The sequence below is a fragment of the Pholis gunnellus genome (assembly GCF_910591455.1).
Source record: "Pholis gunnellus genome assembly, chromosome: 13".
NCBI lineage: Eukaryota > Metazoa > Chordata > Actinopteri > Perciformes > Pholidae > Pholis > Pholis gunnellus.
The window spans coordinates 14,778,552-14,800,645 of record NC_136540.1 but is presented as its reverse complement, the minus strand read 5'-3'; the positions used below and the strand labels follow the sequence as shown (position 1 = coordinate 14,800,645).

General features: G+C 41.3%; 1 protein-coding gene across 2 annotated transcripts in view; it reads left to right on the top strand.

The window, feature by feature from the left end:
- gria4b (glutamate receptor, ionotropic, AMPA 4b) overlaps positions 1-22,094 on the top strand; it is a gene marked incomplete at both ends in the record, with an annotated part of 104,462 nt that overhangs the window by 75,622 nt on the left and 6,746 nt on the right. Inside the window, 5 exons of one of the 2 annotated variants that reach the window (XM_079171396.1) lie at positions 1,785-1,991; positions 5,941-6,314; positions 17,504-17,702; positions 18,844-19,091; positions 21,956-22,070. In XM_079171396.1, coding sequence (XP_079027522.1) covers positions 1,785-1,991; positions 5,941-6,314; positions 17,504-17,702; positions 18,844-19,091; positions 21,956-22,070 — 1,143 coding nt within the window. The remainder of the gene's footprint in view (positions 1-1,784; positions 1,992-5,940; positions 6,315-17,503; positions 17,703-18,843; positions 19,092-21,955; positions 22,071-22,094) is intronic. The other variant, XM_079171395.1, reaches the window with a different exon arrangement.

Below are 22,094 nucleotides of genomic sequence, written 5' to 3'. Positions count from 1 at the left end.
GTTGTGCCGCGGGCTCAGCTGAGCATTTGCATTCTCTTCCCACTGAGGAGTCTTTGGTTTACCTTGCTTCGGCCCTGGGCAATGTCAAAGAAAACACATCTCACAATAAATTGCTGCCGTTCGCAACATGAAATCCGCCGCCTTCCATGACAAAAGTAATTTGTTTGGAAATATGAACGCAGAAAGCAGGCATGGTGTGCACTTAGAACAGCGAATCGAGTGATCTATAACCTCCTGCTGGTCACAGTGTAGACTGATGTAGCCACCTCTGATTACTAGTGTTCAAGTGCAGTCGAGTCGAATCAGGCTTGTTTGCGGTATTAAGTCATTCAGTCTGACTGCAGCTCATTTCTCATTTCCCTACAGTTCTATGTCAGCCTCCATTTCTGCTCAGTCATGCTTTCCTTCCTTCTCTTTGAGTCTCTTTGTATCATGCATCCACATTAACACTTTTTTCCCCCACCTTCCTGCCTAAAGTCTGTGCTGTGTTTATGCAGCGTTAGGCTGTCATCATGATTACACATGAATCCCTTTCTGCTGTTCACTAAATTATCTCCAAGCAGTTGGGATCAAGTTGTGTTAAAATCATTACATTTACAGCTGCACCATGAATTTTTTTTTCTCTGTTCGTAGGACACGTTTAGTTATAGAGATTCAGAGACGGAGAGTTTGGTTTGAATTCAGAGTTCCTGAAGTAAAAGTGTTTTTCATTCTCTGCAGATAGTGAGAGATAGGAGAGAGTTAGATCACTTCCTCACCCTGAAGGGACATGAAATTCTGGTTGAATCACCAGTTTAAAAGATGAACGACTATGTTAGAAAATACCTGGTTATTTGATTTTTAAAAAGTCAAAGGAACATGTTCATTAAAACATACAGAAAAAAGATGACTCCCAAGGTGCATCTCTGCAGGAAACATTGATTCACTGAGTTTAAAGTTAAGCTTTTAGATTAAATTAGATTTGGATTCTGTTTCAGTTTTGGATGATTGAATTTGGCAGCTGTGATACCTTCACATCATGATACAGTTCACATTCTCATCATAGCGCAGGAATATTGATCATGTGGACTTGATCTGGTTGTAAAATCTGCCATAATCCAAGTTAGCAACAGTAACTTTAATTAAATCACATCATCATATCAGTCAGAGATGATGCCAAACTATTTTTTTAAATAGCATCTTAAATGGAGCAGCTTTAAAATGTCAAACTATTTTATTCCTTTAGGACATAACAAATGTTTATCATGATCAGTACAGAAGAAATTAAATGTCATGAACTGACTGAAGTGAAACTGAAGTTACCCTGTGGAGTGGAGCATTGTGTTTCTCACCAAAACGCATTGCAACGTGTTTCCTTGACGCCCCACAAAAATGTAAAATGTATTTCCTGCCTTATAAAACATTTGAAGCCTCCATTGTTTACATCCTTGTTTGCTAGCCAGACATATTGTTCTGCTGCATTTCTATGTTTCGAGAGGTGTTACTGCCACCAAATGTCTTCCAATGAAGTAGCATGAAACCATCAGCAAAAACACATCATGCTTGTGCATAAACTGCAAACAAAACAAGGCCTCGCTCATCAAAACATTGCTCCGCTGCACTCCCAGTGGTCCAAACCTCCACCGGGTACCTTTAACCTCAACCCTGGTTGGTACTAATGAGCTGCAGTTCCTGCTTTTCATTCTGTTTTCTGTTGGTGTGTCAATGAACCATTGTGCGAGCCCTCATGTCCGTGTGTCTGTCTGTCTGACGGTTTGGTTCACTGGTTATGGTCCCTTGTGTAGGAGGGTCCCTATGTGATGCTCAAGAAGAACTGGGAGATGTACGAGGGCAACGACCAGTACGAGGGATACTGCGTGGACCTGGCCTCGGAGATCGCCAAACACATCGGCATCAAGTACAAAATCTCCATCGTTCCTGACGGAAAGTACGGCGCCAGGGATCCAGAGACGAAGATCTGGAACGGCATGGTCGGGGAGCTGGTGTACGGGGTAGGAACCTTTGTTTTTTATTCTCTTTGGCTGACAGGAAGTGATTCTTCTCCAAGCTCCCTAAAGCACTCATCTAAGCTGACTCATCTCATTCAAACTTTAATTTGTGAGTAAGATTCAAGATGGTATTTAGAGACAATATCAGGTCTTCTTCTCATGGGTTAGTGCTAATAATAAATGTGTTCAGCAGCTTGGCTTTTGACAGAAAAATTGGTTCTAAAGGCTGAAAATGGACAAAAATGAGTCATCAAGTCCTGTTATTCATTTGAAACTGTAAGCAGAGGCTTCCATGAAAGCAAAGATATATTAAATGGAACAGTTTGTTCATAATTTGTTATTCCAATGACCTTTTATGAACATAATAAAGCCATAATGACGTATCCTAATGCATTTATGCTTGTTTAAATGTCAACATGGAAACAACTTGTCATGAATTCTCAAATAATAGCCAGTATTAAAGTCATGGCCAGCACAAATAAGTAAAGGCCTTTAAGAAACATATGAAGTATATATTTAAAAAAGAAACATTGCTCACATAGTTAATTTAGCTTATTGTGCACTTATTCCATAAGTACGACAACGGTCATGTCATACTCACCAATCTTGTGAAAACATACTCCCCAATTGTGAAACATTACTAAGTTGTGAGTGTGAAAAACGGCAAAAATGTATTGCAACTAGAAATAATGAATGAATGCAATCAGCGTTTCTGTCGGTGAAGAGAAGCTCTTAGTGATGGAATTAATGCTGATGAAATGTACATTAACCTGAATTCATCAAGACAACATGCAGGTGAAGTGTTCAGTTTGCATCAACAGGAAATGAAAAGAGGAGCAGATCAGGGAGACATCTAAGTAAAATGTGATGATATAACTGCTGGTTCTAAAAAACGGCCCCGTTCCATGATTCAATAATATAGAGTCAGTTAAAAAGACTGTAAAATACTGTATAATAAAGCTTTACAGAAGGTCTAACTGGACAAGGAGTCGCTGTACCAACAGTATTCCTTGATCTACAGAGTTTGACTTAATCTCAGTTTGAAGCGCCTTTCCTGTTTTATGTTTACTGTGTTGATAATTAAACACACCTGAAATGAAACTGTATACAGGCCAGCAGTCTCTGATGGTATTAATGCTGAGCTTTTGGAGGGGGTTAAAGAAGAAAGGTAGTGGTTTGGAGCTTGTTAAAGAATCTCCGAGGTGATGATTTGATGGAAATGAGCGAGGTGTCTTCCTGCTGCTGACCTTGCAGTGGGATCAAAGGCTATGCAAGCATGCGATTATAGGTTTGGAGTTCAAGGCCGAAACAAACAGAAAAAGTGAGAAAAGAGAGGAGTGTTGTTGTTTTTTCTTGTACTTGAATGTTTTTGGGAGCTTATACAGAATAGAAAGAATTTAAAGTGAAAAAATGGTCACTCACACTTAATTTTAGGTTGAATTGATTTGGATTTTTCCCCGCTGTGTCACTGATGGAGACCATTGAACAGTAATTATTTAACCTTTGTCCAATTTTTAAGTTGGCTTACATGAGCAGTAATACAAATTAGTTTGAAATTAGTTCAGTCCAATAAGAGAAACCACAGTTTTTCTCGTCCTTTTTTCTCCTGATGAGATAAGTGGCCTTTTCACATAGTAGCATTTTCGTCGCTCTGCCTCTTCGGTACTGCAGTGACTCACTGTGAAGTCGACTGCAGCGAGTGCGAGGAGATGCACAGTTCGGGATGTGTCAGGACTGATCAAGCGGTACACTGCACTTTTGGTGTAAAGACTAACCAGGTTGGTCCAAAGCACAGGAATGTGCTCTCTGCTATTTTCATCTCTTTAACAAGCACACTGAGCAGAAACATTTCCTAAAGCTTTGCTTTAAACAGAAGACATGATGGGCAACATACCTAAACCGGGAATACTTAAGATCAGATCAGAAGTGTTTATTGCCAAGTTATATAAAAGGAACATACAAGGAATTTGACTAGGTGAATGGTGCATAACAATAAACACAATAGTAGTAAGTATGTATATACTCCTTTGTCCAAGTCTAGTTGTCATCAGACCATTTTTGGACTTTAATCCTATCAGTTCCAGACCAGAAAATAAATGTAAAATAAAATAAATGTCTATTATTTTGTACTAATTGTTACATGCAAGTTAAACATAAATTTCCACATGATTACTTTTTTACTTAAGGGTAGAAGTGTGAGGGATTTAGGATGAACATCCAAGGCCCCTATCGCATTTGACAAAGAAAGCATTACCACCCACTAACATCTGACTTTTGTCTTTAGAGGTTACAATTAGGGTTAACTAACCCTAATTCATTCACGAACAAATGACTCGGCAGTGATGGAAACATCACACCCAGGTGGACACTCAAATTTTGACCCCTTTCCCGGGTGATGCCACTGGGAATGACATGTCTTGAAGTGATTATATGATAGATAAAATCTACAGGGATTTGGACAATTATTGTAATTTAATAACAGACCAAACTTAATAATAATTAATATCCTTAAAGCCACCAGACTCCAGTTAGACTACTGTAATTTCTTCCTCTCTGATGTCGAAAGATACTTGACGGACACAAAATAAAACTCATCACAACCGACATGGTTTGTCTTTCCACTCTTCAAACAATCACAGACTCCAGTTTGGTCGAAATAAACCCTTCTTACAGCGAGGTAGATGTAAAAAGAAACCGCATTCATATGCACTGGCAGATATAAAAAATAAGTAACCAATGTAACATGACCCCGTTATCCGACAACTTCGTAACGTTGAACGTTATAGCTCAGCTGGCAAAGGGAAAGGAGTCTGTCGCCTATTTTCTTTGTGTTTTCCCTCATTTAAAAAGGGTACAAGTAGGAAAAGGGTACAAGTTGACCAGGACGGAGAGAATGAACAATGCCAGTGGACGGTCCTCACAAGTATAGTAATACCTGCGTCAGTGTGTTTGAAATTATATGCTGTGCAAGAATTGCACTATAGTGTGTGATTTAGGGCATAGCTTTTTCTACAGCATTCATGGGAATGTCTGAGGACACGGAAGCTGTCAGCACTTTCCCGTCCAAGACTTTGCTTAGAGTCCATTCATCTCTTCTCGGCTTTTCCCCGTAAAAAAGACGCTGCGATACCACAAAAGCCCTGCCTCCTTTTAACCTCCCATGTATTTTAGCGCTCACCAAATGCCCCGAGGCTGTCATCTTAGTTCATTTTGCTGAGGATGAAAGAACTTAAATCTCTTTCATTTTCTTCCCCTTCGTCGTTGTTTTCTTCTTTCCTACCTCCTTGAGTGTCAGATGGCCGTAATGAAACCTTAAATTCTTGCTGATATTAAGCCCTTTGCTCTCAAGCCAGGCGGACAAGGTCACGGGTGTTGCTAAGTCACGTACTGTAATCTGGTTTGCGGATTCTCAGCAAGCCAGTGTGAACTTTTCCACAGCTGCAGACCTCAGAGGTGGCTGTATCCCATTTTTTGCCTTCCGGTGCTGTAAGCATATTTCTCTGACACATTATTTTATCCTCCCTGCTGATTCTCCCAGAGCTTCAGCTAAGCCTCGCCGCATTAGAGAGGGTTTCAGAATTTATTTTTCAATTTCCTTTCTCTCTCTTTCTTTCTTAAACTTGATCACTCCGAGATGTATTCAGCCTCCGTCTAAACTTGATGGCTTTGAGATTTGTTCAGTCAAGGGAGGAATTCAGATATACGACATGAGCTGAGGAGAAAAGAAATGGGGTAATTGTTGTTGTTTTGTTTTCTGATGGCTGGCTGGTTATCGGCCTTCGGGGTGTCATATCTGTGATAAAGCGATGTTTGATTGTTACATAGCCCAGCTCAGAGAGATGATCCATCATTTGTTTTTTGTTTATCCGTCATCATTTGGATTCAGAGTTTCTCTCAGAGGAGGCTCATTCAGATCGCTGATCAAAATCTGTTTTCATCTAAATCCACACAGAAAGCGGAAATCGCTGTGGCCCCTTTGACTATCACGTTGGTCCGGGAGGAGGTGATCGACTTCTCCAAGCCCTTCATGTCGCTGGGCATTTCCATCATGATCAAGAAACCCCAAAAATCCAAACCGGGGGTGTTCTCCTTCCTGGACCCGTTGGCCTACGAGATCTGGATGTGCATCGTGTTCGCCTATATCGGCGTGAGCGTGGTGCTCTTCCTGGTCAGCCGCTTCAGCCCGTACGAATGGCACACCGAGGAGCCCGAAGAGGGCACCGACGGTCCGCCAAGCGATCAGCCCCCCAATGAGTTTGGTATCTTCAACTCCCTCTGGTTCTCCCTGGGCGCCTTCATGCAGCAGGGCTGTGACATCTCCCCCAGGTAAGACACACTTTTACAAAGCTGTCAAAGAGTTTCATCTCAAAAGAGTACAACAGTTGCTGGATGCTTGAGACCAAGTCCCACTGATACATTGTACATTGTTAGCTTTTTTTGTCCTCAGGCCGGGAGCACATTACATGACTTTTAGGCCAATTATAATTGCTGTCTGCCATCACGTCCAAATGGATTGTCTGGACGAGTCGTTAAATCCCTCGCCTGCCAATCCTGTTAAGACCTTTATCATCATATTAAACATGTTTGATTGACACAAACTGGACACGTCTAGACACCCTCCAGTGACAAGCCGTGTGACAGTGAAAAAGAAGAAAAAACAACTAAATCAGGATGTTGTTCAGTCTTGATCTTGTTAATCATGTTTAGTTGTCATTGGCACGAAAATAACGGTTGTCAGTACTTTTTGAATTCAGAACAAAACAGTTGTGTAGTGTGTCCTTTGCTTGAGTCAAAGCGTTCACATTTAAGTCGCAGCTTTCATCGTAAACCATTGATTTACATATGATACATTTCTACCATGACTATATTATTGTATTTACTTATAGTATTGTATATTATTTTATACGGCGAAAACCTCTAAGTTTTGTGACTCTCAAACTAATTTAAGATTGACCAAATTTAAGGTTTTGAATTCTGTGTTGTTTGACCCTAAAGATGAAAACGACTTTGTGGCTAAAGGAATACTTCAAGCTTTGGTAAAACCACTTGTCCGTACACTGTTAGCGTAGCTTAGCATAAAGACTGAAAGCAGGTCTAAACAACATTCACATAAATGCCAACAAACACCTCTAAAACTCACTAATTAACATTTATCTTTGTTTCTGTACACAAACAGAAATGTACATATTAAGTTAAGTTAAGTTACTTCGTCTTTACAAACAACAATGTATCTGTCCACCCAGTACATCAGAAAGCTCCACGCAGTTACTGTGGCTAGCTTTTGTTTGCCTAGAAATAGTCCCAACATGCTATTTCCTATCTGAGAGTTGTTAAGTCACACCCTTAGTGTGGCTTAAAACAAGAGCCGTGTTAATTCGCTAACTTCAAAGGTGTTTATTTCAATTTAAGACAGGCTAGCTGTCTCCACCTGTTTCCAGTCTTTATGCTAAGCTAAGCTAAACACATCCCATCTCTAGCTCCTTACTTAACCCATATGTGAGATAAATAAGAGAATTTTCCAAAACTATTCCTTTAAACTTCAACCAATTACACTGAAAACTATTTCTCATGCTCTCACAAGCCAAAGACTATTTGGCTCGTCTGAATTAGAGAGAAATTTATACTTTTGTTTTTTCTGTTTTGACTGGTTCGGTTTCACAGTGCACCAAAAAGAAAGCGGACCAAAAAAAAAAAGAAAAGTAATTGCTGAGGGGCATGTTCGAAGGGGCAAATTTATGTTTTTAGTCTCGAGAGCTGCCACTTCTACGCAGGGAATCTCGGACTTTGAAATATTGCCGCCAAACTGCCATTTTGACTCAGCACTGATCTACTGTGTGCTCGAATCCCTTCTCCTCCAGTTTATCTCGAATTACTTTATAAATGTCATTATTTATGTGGACTTTATTCAGCATATTCTTTATGTTCTCTTCGGCCCAAATGGCAAACATCGGACTGCAGAAGTCCAAGTCAGTCCTCTCCACTCGTGTTAACCTGTAATTTACCTGTGTCCAATTGTTGGCTTGTGAAAGCGCCCTAATTTTCATCTTACTAACTTTAGCTTAATTATTTAAGTAAGTTATTGCACATAACCTGCTGTATATGAGTGGTAATTTGCATGTGAACGGTAGTTGATAAGCATAATACAGATACAGTAATATTTGTAGTATAGTATTAGGTATCAAGTGTGTTTTGTGTTCTTAGTGCAACACATGAGGCTGTAGCTATGTGTCTGCTGCTCATGCTGTGTGTTTACCTGTACATGCACAGTGGCATCGCACTTGTTTTGTGTATATGCGGTGTATTTGTGTGTGAGAGAGAGAGAGAGAGAGAGAGTGTGTTTCTGCTAGTATTGATTTTTTGTCTTACTCTCTTTCTCTCTCTTCTACAGCCGCATTGTTCCTCACTGTCTGACTTGCATACACTATGTTGTCTGCTTGTTAGGGAATTAGGTTGTCTCTGCGTCTGTCAGCTTCAGCAGTCGTGGCTTCGCTCTTGTGCGCCTCACGTCTGTCTACGGGAGCTCCAGTTACATTGGCGACCGTGGTTCTGCAGAGCCGCTGTTTGCTCCATCGTATACGAAACTTGTGTGATTCATTGAGAACACACTGTCGAGGTGTTGTCTTTCACCGTGTCTGTGACTTCTCTTCCCTTTGTCCAAATTACGAGACTCAAACCCAGCATCCCTTGAGCTTAAAACTAGCAGACCTGTGTCTAATCAACATGGAGTACTTTGGTAGAAGGGTGGAGAAATTAGGGCTTGTACACGTAACTGTCTGTCTGTGTTCCTCTGCAGCATTTAAGGGCTGGTCGTCTTTGTTTTTTCAATCAAAGATCAGGCTTCCTGTACGTCATCACACTCCGGCATTCTCTCTGCCCACATCTTCTGTTAGTAGGGCTGCACAATTAATCGTCTACACATTTCAACGCTTTCTAAACTAACAGCCAGCCACCAGGAGGCAATGTCAAATTTTTCTTTCATTTGACTTCTAGGACAGGCTCTGTGAATAAGGACTGTTTATTTAAATGTGAAAGTGTAATAGAAAAATGTTGTCCCTAAAATGAATGAAAATTTGTGATCTCAATATTGATCAAAACAATCTTGATTATCATTTTGGCCATAATTGTGCAGCCCTAACTGTAAGGGTCGAACCTATGGACTGGTAAAGCCTGTAATTCTTAACGGTTTCCCATTTCCTGTCGAGCCTTTCTTATCTGTTTGAATGGCTTTGTCGAGCTTAAAGTTCCAGCGAATGGATTGTTTGGGCTATTTTAAGCGACCGCTATAATGGCCTCCGTAGTTATTTTTAAGTTTTTCATATAATACCTCTTTTATCTGCTTTAAGCCCTTATGGATCCTGTACTGTTGGTAAGATTTTAGGAGATGAAAGGTGGACCAAACCAGCCTGTATCTTTCAGCCTTCTTCCCACACCAGAGGAGAACAGAAGGAGGATTCCGAGGTACATTAGCCTGGCCTCACGTAAGCAACCTTTAGAAGAGACTACAGTGGACCTGTGACTGTGATTAAGCACACTTATTTAACGAGTATACTTGCTTTGTTCACATGTGTGCGGCCCACCCCCCCACCCCCCAACCCCTACCAACCACCATCACCACCAGTGCTCGTCACATCTCCGCCTGTGTACTGCAGATAAGGATTTTAGAGCCGCGCAACAATGTTGGCATCAGAATGAAAAGTCTACATTTCAAACCTCTCTGTCTCCGGCTGTGGTCCCCGCTGCATTCCCTCTGTCACTGCTAATCCCATGGGCCTCTCCCAATCCATCAGCACAGAGCCCCAGAGCTCAGGAGCGCTTCCACTCCAGTTTAGCCTGACAGGGCAATATGCAAATCCCTTCACACAGGGGAGATTAGAAGGGCGAGGAGGGAGTGACAAGGACAGAGGTGAAGGGGACGAACTTGGGTCGAGGGCCGCAGTGCTCGCTCATGAGTTGCAGTCGCGAGCTGGCTGGACGGTGGAAGCTCAGTCTGCATGCAACACAGACTCTGAAACTTTTGGTGTTCATCCACCTCAAAAAGGATCACATGATAACTTCATGATCTGTGCGGATAATTATTTGGTGGTTTTGATTTCGGTGAGTGGTGGTCACACTATGTCAGGATTGATCATTTGTATCCGGGTGTAGTATGAACGGGGAGAGAGAAACAGACCCTTTTACAGCTTGTATACAATGACGACAGACGCACGCTATTAGTGAGTGGGTCGAATACTTTAGCTAGTGGCCAGACACATACATGTATTTGATGGAGAAACCTAGCCTTTAATGTTACACCAGCGAGAAATAATGAGCACACAAGTCAATCCATGTTTCCAAATGTATTATCTGTGGTTGTGTACAGAACGTCAAATACAGTGGGATGGACTCAGAGTTTTGGGTTCATTGTGTTTTAAAATGGGCTCTACAAACACAAGCATTCAGTCCAGTGGTAGTCAAAGAAATTAATAGTGACATAAAATACAGCTATTGCATCTTATTAGCCATCAGCTAACAAAGCTGTAGGGGTAGAAACTCTAGCCACTAGGCAGAAGAAGCCGAGGTTGAAATAGCACAAGACATCTTCCCCTCTCTCTCTTCTCCTCTCTCTTAATAAGGGTTAATAGTCCCTTCTGCTCCCTCAAGGCAGCCCATAATAATTAATTCCGTGATTAATATCCCGGTCTCCAATGGTAATGTCTCCGTGGTAACAGGAGAAGAGGGGACCTTAAATGAAACGGTGATACAATAGTCTTTTTAATTGACTACAAATCCCAGATGAATAGAACTCAGAAGTTATTCTGGTATTTTCTCCTGAGACTGCAGGATGTCACATCCTCACCGTGTAACAAGTCAGAAAATATCAATATGAGCATGAAGGCAGCCGTCTGCCGCTCCACGCAGGTGTGACTGGTCATTCCAGGTGTTTTCAGTCACTTCCGTCTCGTTGCTTCTGATGAATCCTCTTTTGTCTCTGTCTGCCGAGTCACAGTTGCCACATCTCTGGCGAGCTAATGAGGATGCTGTGATTGGTGTGATTAGCCCTGATTAGCTAAGAGTGTGTGCGTACTGATGGAAGGTTCCATGATGGCTACAGATGAAGTGTATAACTTTTAATTTGACTTGTGAATTCAGGCCAACAAAAGCTGCGTTTTTGAAGAGGAGAAATTACTTTCAAGTGGTCTATCTGCAAAATACCATTATTCTATTAATTCAATGCCAATTAGCTTTGTTATCTAAATGACACGCAGCAGTTCTCCTGCATCGCTTATTGCTCATGTCAGCAGTGCTTCTCCTTCTTCACACTCTGTTGATTCGTCGCACTATTCCTGCAAATTATCACCATTGCTAGAGGCTCTGATTTCATCTGTATGTAGAGTGGAGGTCTATAGCTTCAAAGTCAAGTGCCAATTTACGGTCTCCCCCTTTGATTTTGTGGTCGCTCTTGATAATTAATAGCTTTCATCAAAAGCAAACCTCCCCAGTTTCCGATTTAAATTCATATTTGTGCCGCCATTGTTTCCTTGTGACCTCTTAATACATTGACTGACCTTTATGAGGTTTTGTGAGCTAAATTGTGCCTCATTTAGACCATTTTAATGGCCTTAAAGAGGTAAAACAAAACGGTGTTTCACAGGAAAGGATGAAAGATTGGACAAAAGCTTTAAAAAAAATAGATATAATGTTCAGTAGTAGAATACATTATTCCTCATTTCCTACACTAGCAATCCTCTTGCTACCCTTTATTTTGTCCCTAAACATCTTGTGAGGATCCCCAAACCAGATCTGCGTTCATTTTGAAATGATGAAAGTCTTGCTCCTGAAACTAAATCACATTTTCGGCTGTAGATCTGCACATCTGTAGTGTTTTTCTGATTACTCTGAAGGAAATCAGTGGACCAGACAAATTAAAAGACAAACAACAAACTGCATATGTTTTTAAATGTGAATGCAAAACCACTGATCCACTTACGATAAAACAGAAGACATTTTTCTTCAAGGTTGGCAGGCATCATCCCTGGAGCTAATGGAGAGATGCTATCTCAGTTTGTCATTGTCATGTGTGTACAAACATTACAGGGAAGCTGTTAATGAAAGTCTTAGACCTCAGACTCCCTTCAACAATCCTCATTAAATATGCATAAAATGAAAATCATGCAATTAAAAAGGGCAATGATGCAGCCGGGGCAATGGGTTCTGCAGAACACCCAAGCTGAAAGTCATCTTTGATGATATCACCGGCCTTCTCAGCAGCCAGTGCTGCCATTTGAGCTGGCAGATAGACATCAGCACAACGTATCCGCATACAAGGGATCGTATGATATCTAACGAACAGTTGTTTGTCGTTTTTCGTGCGTTCTACTACGAATGTCCAGCAACATGAGCTAACAAAACTACTTGGTTAGGTTAGAGTAAGTACGTTTGTTACATAACTTACGTAGCTGGCTTGTTAAAGGGATAGATTTTGTCTTTTGAAGTGGGGTTGTTTGAGGTACTTTTCCATTGTCGGTGTATTACCTGACAGCGGCCGGCATGCCCCCAGCATGGAGAAGCAGACTTTAGTACGGACAGAGCAGCAAAGCAATGTATTGCTGTGGACAGTGGACACACAGACCTAAAAAAAATCAATACTATAAACTATAATCAGTACATATTTGCCATTTTACCTTGAAAAAGCTATACAGTCTATGATTCTTACCGGAGCTAAAGCCGTCATCTATGCTCTTGCCAAAACCAGACTCCATTGAAAGAATCAGTCATTTCACCTCGCAGAACACAGGTGTTGCCGGTCTGTTAGTTTGTTTGTGTTAATGTGTGACTTTGGTTATTCACACAATGTCACAAACTAAAACAAAGAATCGTCAGGAAGAGTTGAGTTTCGCTGTCTGTAGCTAAGCAGCGATGAAAAGAAACGAAAATAACAAGACAATGTGAATGATATCTGAAAGTCAAGGATTAGTATTCAAAAGAGCAGCAGTGTTACATGACTGTGGTTGTAAGGTGGAAATAACCATGTGTACTACTACAGTACAGGTAATTCCTTTGATTTGCACCTTTTTACACGACCATGCCTTTATTACAGTGGTACAGAGATTGTAAATAGTATAATAAGGCTGCAGCTGAGGTGGGGAGGGAGGCTGCGGACAGAAAATTGAAGTATAGTAACAAAGAGTGGGATCTGGAGTGACAGTCTGTCTCCTATGAATAAGTCAAATGGTGTGGTCTCGCCGCAGGTGACACCCTGGGAGCCGACTAGCACCTTATTTATTTAGGCTCTGCTCGAGGTCAGAGCTCTCCCCGTTTTTCACGTCATCACCTCCTCCACTTCATGTTGCTGTGTTTTCTTCTCGGTGGAAAACCTAAACACACACACACTCTAAAAAAAGCACCAAATCATCTCTCACAGCCTTTTTATTTCACATCAAAGGAAATAAAGGAAGTGTGGAATGTCTCTTCAAAATAAGCTCCCTTCTTCCCAAAAAGTTAGGCAACAAAACGAATTAGTTAGAGTTAGAAAGAGATTGTGGTGGACATTTACTTGACTGACTAGCGACTCACGGGTCTAACGGTACTAACGACTAACTGACATGACAAAATACTTCAATGCTGACTTTTAGTTTCAAACGGGACATGAACACCAGTCTCCTAGGTGAAAGTCCTGTATGGGCGCTGACCAAGCTGCGCTATTTGACTCTTAGGGAGTGAGAACGGGTTGATTTGAGTCATACGCTGTGTGAAATATCCAAACCCAAGCCGCCATTTTCATGGCTACACAGACACATCAAATAGAATGATGTCTATGTTCTAGTATATTTGGAAACTGTAAGATGTAGGATTGGACAACACATTGCCACACAATGTGAGTTTTAAGTTAGGAAAGGCTTTGTGAAGTAAATGAATAGATTCAATTGATGAACTACATGTTTAGCTGAGATTAATTACATAACATGTTGCAGGCGAGTGCAGAAATGCCACCAACATGTAGACCATGCCAGCCTCTTTAGATCTCTCATCAAATACAAATTAATTTAACAAGTTAACCAGTAGGGGGAAAGTTCTGACTAATTGCTGTATAATTGCTGAAATTATTCTTTCTTTTTTCTACATTTAGTACTCTTTATACCCTGAGGCGTCCTGGACTGCTGCGATGAATCCCATTCCCTCAACACTGTAGCCAATTTCTGTTTTGTTTCCACTTTATTTCTTCTAATACTTCCCCCGTCTGGTTTTTCTTGTTTCCTCCACTCGTGGGAAAACTGAACTCGTACATCATTACAGTCAGGTTCTCCCCAACGTTTTTCACTACAAACAACGGCAGTGAAACATTTTCCAATTTTTCGTTTTTGTTTTTTTTTGGTAGAGCTTTTGCGTTGCACACAAATTCTTGAAATGACCACACTTAGATATACGTACATGGATTACTAGAAATGCAAATGATTCAGCAGTTATAAACCTCAGAGCTGAGAACATAACGCTGACATCAGAGCCAGGAGCAGAAATACGGGAAGAAATTAGGTTTTGTTACAGTTACTCCCATTCAACTAGAAATAAGACATATCTATGTCAAAGTATATCAAAGTACAATACAACAACAATAAATATGGTAAAATATGAATAAGAAATATGTAGCCTATACTGCAAAATATGAAATTATTGTAAATGATATAGTTGCTCATATCTGTTGTTCTTACAAACTTCTTAAGGCCTTTACACATTGGTGGCACGTCAAGATATTTTTCCGCACTGTTTTTGTTTAATGAACCCTCAATGTACTGTACAATAGGCTATACAATAATTGAGCTCAGACAAACTGCCAGCAACAAAGTACGTGGTTGGGGTTAAAATAAGTATGTTGGTTAAATAACTACGCTTGTTATGTAACTGGTGTAAGTAAAGTAATGTGGAAAACAAATACGATAAAGCAAGTAAACCTCGTCTTTGGCATCACGTGCAACATGCAGACTTTCTCACTTTTTGTACAATGCCCTTTGCTCTGGGTTCACATTGTGGTTGGTCAAAAGCCTCTCATACAATCGTTAAAGGGTGCCTTAGTGCGTCAGTGCACCAAGTACCACTGACAAAGTGACAAAGTTTGGAGTGAGACCGGGTTGTTTAGGGTGTTAATATGTCAGACATTTAACCAGGATTTCATATATTTGACACACTGAAATTTAACATGAGAAAAATACCACTTACTCTATTAAGTAAATGTATCTCAAGGACAGAAGACTTGACATGACATATTTTACCCTGAATTTGTGTTGTAATGAAGTTGAAATTTATTCTGGTCAGTAAGTAATAACTCAAAAACTTTGTGTTAAAATATATATTTTTTTTTATAGCAAAAAAGGTGATTAACTCCCAGTAAAAGGGTAAAGTAAAGAAAAATGCAACATACAATAAATCTACCTTTTTTTTAACAATACACTTATTTAATGTCTGTAAGAAACCCCAGACCAAATGATGACCCTGAACTTTAAGAACACGTTCTGTTAAATGATCATCTCAAGGTGGATGTAAATAAATCGTATACCGGTCAGGTTTATTTGCTAAATTGCCTGTAGAGTGAACGTTTGTGTTCTCTATGTGTCACCTCTGTGATTGACTGGCGGGCCTGTCCAAGGTGTACCCTGCCTCTCGCCCAATGTCAGCTGGGATTGGCTCCAGCTCCCTTGCAACCCTCAAGGGTGAACGGGTATAGCTAATGTATGGATAAAAGCCTAATGATGGAGCCCCTGTTATCATGAAGTATAGGATGTGGTATCCATTTTGTTTTTGCCATCGTTAATTCAAGGTGAATAGAGGAAACACTGACGTGGCCTGAGAATTACCCAAACTCCCCCATCCCCTCTGTTTACTACGGGCCCATCGAGACACAGCAGTGTGTCACAGTGGATCAAAGTCAGTGGTATCAGCCAGCGAACACACAGCGCAGAGGGATGGAGGGAACGCAAACAGACACTCCTCCTCTTGTCCCATAATTACACGCCTACAATCCACTGCTGCTCGTGTGGAGAAAAAAAAAAAAAGCAAGAAAGATGGAAACGGGTTGATAGAAAGAATGAAGGGATTTTTGCCAGGTAGGGAAAGGAAATAAAGCAGCAGAGAGGAGGGAGATGGTAAAACTCATCCAGGCATCTTGTCACGCACACCCTGCCTCCACCCTTTTACTCATTATTTTACAGTTCTAATTCTCTGTGCTCAAAAGCCACAGAGATACTCAAATCGTCTCAAGGAGAAGGAGAATGGAGTGTGGGGAGAAAGAGAGAGGGAAGTCATTTGTATTCAAATCCAGAGCTAATACGTCAAGTAAGTCTATTTCATGGGCAAAGCCTCCTGTGTGTGCGGAGCAGACATGCTCTACTGCAGCACTTTCTCTATTGGAAGTCGCCTTAGCCGCTACAGGCACTTTCATCTCCACAGACCGACAAAACAGAGGCTTCCGCACCAAATCTGTGGTTAGAGGGACCGTTCTGCGTGAGGCTGAATTGGCAGAACCCTCTTATTTGTTCAATTAACGTAGCAGTAGTAGTTGGTAGTAGGTTCTTTAGCAGTGCTGGTAATCAAGGTTCTTTGGGCTTTTTGTAAACGGTGCACATGCGTGGAGATTACAGGATGTAGAGAAGTCCTGTGTATATGGGGAACAATGGAATATGGCCAGATTGCAGTAAGACCCAGTGGAAATACCCGCCAAGAAAACACTGACTGTTGCAGACGCCTCTCTCTGCCCCCTTCTCATATGCCCATCTCTCCCGCTGTCTCTCCTTCTGACAGCGAGGCCTGAGGGTTTTGTATCCTCTGCTGTCTGATTTGCACCGAGGGGAGATCTTGTTTGTTCTCCTCAATGCAGCATTTACGGTTTAAGATTCTCCTCACGACCTTCTGCTGCTCCTGAGCAGCGGGCTATCTGTCTCCCCCGAGCGAGCAAACAAGAAAAGAACAGTGCCGCTGCCGCCACGCCGGCCGGCCGGGGGACCTGCAGCTCTTTTTTTTATCCCACCAATAAACACAAAAGACGGGTGCGTGGGGAAGAAGGGACAGGAGTAGCCAATCTTTGCTGTATCAAAGCTGGTCAACACAAGCGTGGGGGATTTGTGTATGAGGCAATCTGCACTAATGAGGGGTAAATACAGCTGTGGAGCGTTTGAGTGTTGTCAGAGCTCCACCGTGTGGTGGCTCACCAGCACTTTTGGTGTCCACAGTGGTGGCTAGTCTCTCCATGCTTCAGTCATATTTCATTCCTTCAATTTTACTATTCTTTCACTGTATTTTCCAACACTGACTGGTTGTTTTTTGTCTTTCTATCTTACCCCACTGATCCCTCATCCTCCTCTCCTCCTTACCCTTATCTTACCACTCCAATAACCCTTTTCCTGGCTCTTCTTTCTGGCAATTCCCTTTTTTCTTTTTTTTTCTCTTTCCTCTTCCTTTTCTCTTCCTCTTATCCTCTCTGCTTTCTAATCCTTTCAAACTGTCCCCGAAATATTCTTCCTCTCTCTTCCACCTCACTCCTCTCCAAGATCGTTATCGGGTCGAATCGTTGGAGGAGTGTGGTGGTTCTTCACTCTCATCATCATCTCGTCCTACACGGCTAACTTGGCTGCCTTCCTCACTGTGGAGAGGATGGTTTCCCCCATTGAGAGTGCCGAGGATCTGGCAAAGCAGACAGACATCGCTTACGGCACTTTGGATTCCGGCTCGACCAAAGAGTTCTTCAGGGTGAGTTGGTGTTACTGGGGTTAGTAATCTACTCTCGGGCAGACAGGTAGGAGAAACCTATTCAATACGCACATCCTCTACACACCAGAGAAAAAGGCTAAACTGATCACTCTTTGCAGCAACGTAAGGGAGCTTAGCAGGTCTACGTGGCAGCCCTGCGTCATAGAAATTATAGTTATGTCGTCCAAATATTAGTGAATTGTTAAAAAAATCGCACAAATACGTTCACTACTGCACTTTATAGGTATGAATAATAAGTACTGTATACATAGTAATACATAATGAAGTACATAATGTAATTTATGTAATAGATTTGCAGTGTAATGTACACATTCTATACAGTAATAATATAATAGGAACTCAAGCGATTACATGTATATATAAATAAATATGTGATAAAGTCCTAGTTACAATGTGCAACATTAAAGGGTAACTTTGGTATTTTTCAAGCTGGACCTTATTTTCTATGTATTTGTGTTCAAGTGACGAATGGGGGCTAATTAGTCCAGTATTGAGGGAGAACGCTGCTTATCGGGCTGCAATGTAGCCGCGCGCGGTATTTCTACACCGTATTTCTTTACCTATCGCTTGACCCGGTCCGTTTGTTATTGGGTGTTCACGCTCTGAGAAGTCTTGGTTGTGAAATCGGCTCTACATTGTCGATATCAGCTAAATATTCAGCCATGACATTGAACATCTTGTAGAAAACACAAAGCTATGTGTGAAAGCAACATAGCTCTCCATTATGCAACATTATTTCTCCATTGGGCCCTTTTCCATAATGACATCAGCTGCTTATAATAACTATCTCAGCCTGTGAGTGGCAAAAACAAGCCCTTTTAGTGGGCAGATTGAATGGTGAGGAGTTGCCCTGAGCTGTTACATGGCAGCACTTTTACCATCTGCTTGGCTAAATCCCAATGACAGTTTTCTAGCTATGGTAAGTTATAGAAGTAGTTCATACAAAGATGAGTGCATATATTTCTCCTTGGGATGTATTTAGTAAGAATGTGTTAGAATGCTTCAAATCTTAAAAACACTTTTTTTTCTACCTGGTGTTGTGGATATACTGTCTCCATCTTCCCTCCACCTCTCACACCACATCTACCTTTGAACCTCCAACCCCCTCAAAACCCCACAGCGGTCAAAAATCGCCGTCTACGAGAAGATGTGGGGCTACATGAAGTCGGCCGAGCCCACGGTCTTCACAAAGACCACGGCAGAAGGCGTGGCGAAAGTCCGAAAGTCCAAAGGGAAATACGCCTTCCTCTTGGAGTCCACCATGAACGAGTACACAGAACAGCGCAAGCCATGCGACACGATGAAAGTGGGAGGAAACTTGGACTCCAAAGGCTACGGAGTAGCTACACCCAAGGGTTCACAGTTAAGGTGGGTGGAGTAGTGTAACAATATGTTCTACGTGTTGTTATGGTATTCCACCTTCCCTGGTGTGCCGCCTTTTGTATCTTTATTTGTCTCTACTTTGCTTAGTGTGTGTGGGTGGGTGGGCGGGTGGGGCGTTTTCATGTGTCTGTTTTAGGGCAGAAGTAGTGGCTTTTTGTCATTCATGTTTTGTGGCACGCATGTGGGAGTCATTGGGATCATGCAGGGGTGGTTATTTCATTATTTCTTTCTTCACAGCTCTCCACACCAGGTAAATATTTGTGCTTGTGCCTGCTTGTTTGGGCAGACATGTTGGAATGGCATGCTTGAGGCTGTTAGTAAACTCCTTAAAATGTCTTACTTGGAAAATGCCATTTTAGATAATCTGCATTCTTGATATACAGATGTATAATTAGTAACGAGTATTTTGCTAATGCTACTTCAGCTTTCCTTCACGGTTGACTGGTTCTTTCTTTTACACCTAAGTGACTGAAATAGTGTTTTGGGAGCCATGTGAATGCTCAGCCCTGGGTGACTCTGCCAGACTCTGCCACTGCCTCCCACACGTAGTGGAATGCACAGACCTGCCCGGGAATACAGTGTCATTACTGTGGGGAGTTGCACTTTCAATCCGCACACTCATTGATCAAAAGCCCGGCGGCAAGGTCTCACTGAAGGGAATGGATAAATATACTGAAGGCAAAAGATTAACAGGCGTTTGTGTATGAGTGTGTACAGGTCTGCGAAACAGCGGAGAACAGCTCCATGATTGCTTGCACTTATTTATTATAGGTTATAGGTACGATAACATGTTAGAATATACCAGTGAGAGCACTTTTTATAAAGGCTCTGAGCATCTCTGCTGTGTAAATAGATAATAGGGGAGCATTGCTATCATTGATCATGTGTAATTAGAGAGTGCATTGAAAACAAGACGTTTTTTCATTGTGTGGATAAGTAGCAACAAAGTAATGTGTTTCAAAGCAGTCAACTCCTCACAGCCAGTAAATCAAACCCTGTGAGTGATTTTCTGTAAATTCCTCTGCACATGAAGCCTGAAGTACAGAGCAGCTACTGGTTTGTTTTGCAGCCAGGCTGGTGCCAGTTTTCGACCACTGCTTTGACCGGGAAGAGTCCCTGACAGATCACGGTAGTCCCCCTCCTCCGGGCCTCCCATCTTGTGTTTTGGGGGATTATCGTGTTCCGTCGGTCATTTGTCCGGATTCCAGCGAGAAAACACACCAGCAACATCATGAGCAGGCAAAGTTGTGGCTCAATGCTGTTATTTCACGTGGCTCCGCTAACATCGTCAGCTAAAAATGAAATATCAGCTGTGTCGCTTTGTGTTTCTGATCCATTTCCATTTTTGACTGTTTTTATTTTTCATAATGATGCAAATAAATTAAAAGGATCAAAACGCACACTGATACAAATCTCTCTCTATCTCCATCTCTCTCCTCTCCACTATCATCAGACATCGCTACAGCAGCCTTCAAAAGAACCCATGAAATTAAAATGCACACTTCATTTAAACATCTTTTCACGGGCATTTTATTCAAGTCAATAGTGATTTTCCAGAAGAGCTTAATGCTCATAAATGCTGTGAGCTTTGAATCGGCTGACGTGCATACACTATATACATGTGTAAAACAGGTCCAAATTATTTGGAGCTGTCTGGTTATCAATGCGCTGGCTGGTGCAGATATTCTCTGACTGACATTGCCAACATTTTTTGCCAATATTTAGTGTTTTAAATTGGACCATTTCTGTGCCAAAAAAAAGAAATGAATTACTAAATGAAGTATTGTGTTTCAATGCTTTTATCCATGTTAGGATTGAAAACATTATGGGACAGTTACATGTATGCTTGTTGCAAAATAAATTCAGGATATTTGCTTCCCATAACCAGTGGTTCCTAAACTTTAGATCCTTTAAAGCAAAGCTATGTTGATATGCGACCCTACTCCCAGATTACTCTCAGTATATCTGTGATGTTCTCTGCGCTGGTTAATTCATTTTTAAAGTTGTTTAAGGCCTGAAAAGGTAAACCTACACAAACTGTGTTAAACCAAAGTATTGGGCAAATTTAAGTTTCCACTTTCTGTTCATTATGCCCTGTTGAGTAAAGACGAGACCAAAGTCCTTAGGGATCGTCCTCTGGGGACCGTGATTGTCCATTTAATATTGGGATATTTAAGTCCAGACTGAAATATTACATTACCAGACACGTCTAATCCCAAGAGCCACTGTGCTTGTGGAGGTAAAAGAAATACAATTTAATAGAATACTTTTAGTCATTAAATATAAATAACTAAAAGTCATTTTTCTCATTGTTGATGAAGCAGAGGCATGTTTTTTTTATTTTTATTTCATATTGTTTTCATCTTCTGTCACTAGCACGTTTAATAGCTAGCTGGTGTAAGTAAATGCTAACACTAACACTTTGAGAGTTGGTTTAAAACAGATTTTTTTATGTTTCGAGCTGATTAGTTTAAAAAACGACAACCCAGCATAAGGTTTTAAATGTGTACTTAATGGATACATACACGTAACTTCCCCCCTTTTAGACGGGGAGAATATTAACTGAAATCAAATTTTTTATTGAAGCATCAGGCTAAGTATAAGCTTATGAAATTAAATAAGATTCATATTATAGATTTCTTTTTACTTAAGACAGCACATTAAAAGGGGAGAGATCTGTGTTCAGTGTGTGTTTGGGTCCTGGAATGTAACCGTTTAGAGCATTAATGCACTTTTCCACCCTTGTCCCTCTCTTACTGCTACTCCCCCCCCCCCCCCCCCTTCCTTTCCCTCCCAAATTGGACAGCATACTCACCCCCTCTCACCAAATATGTTTTATCGTTTTCAAGAAGTGCAGTTAACCTGGCAGTGTTAAAACTCAATGAGCAAGGCCTGTTGGACAAATTGAAAAACAAGTGGTGGTACGACAAAGGAGAGTGTGGCAGCGGAGGCGGTGGCGAGAAGGTTAGCCGCTATGTCGCTATGCCC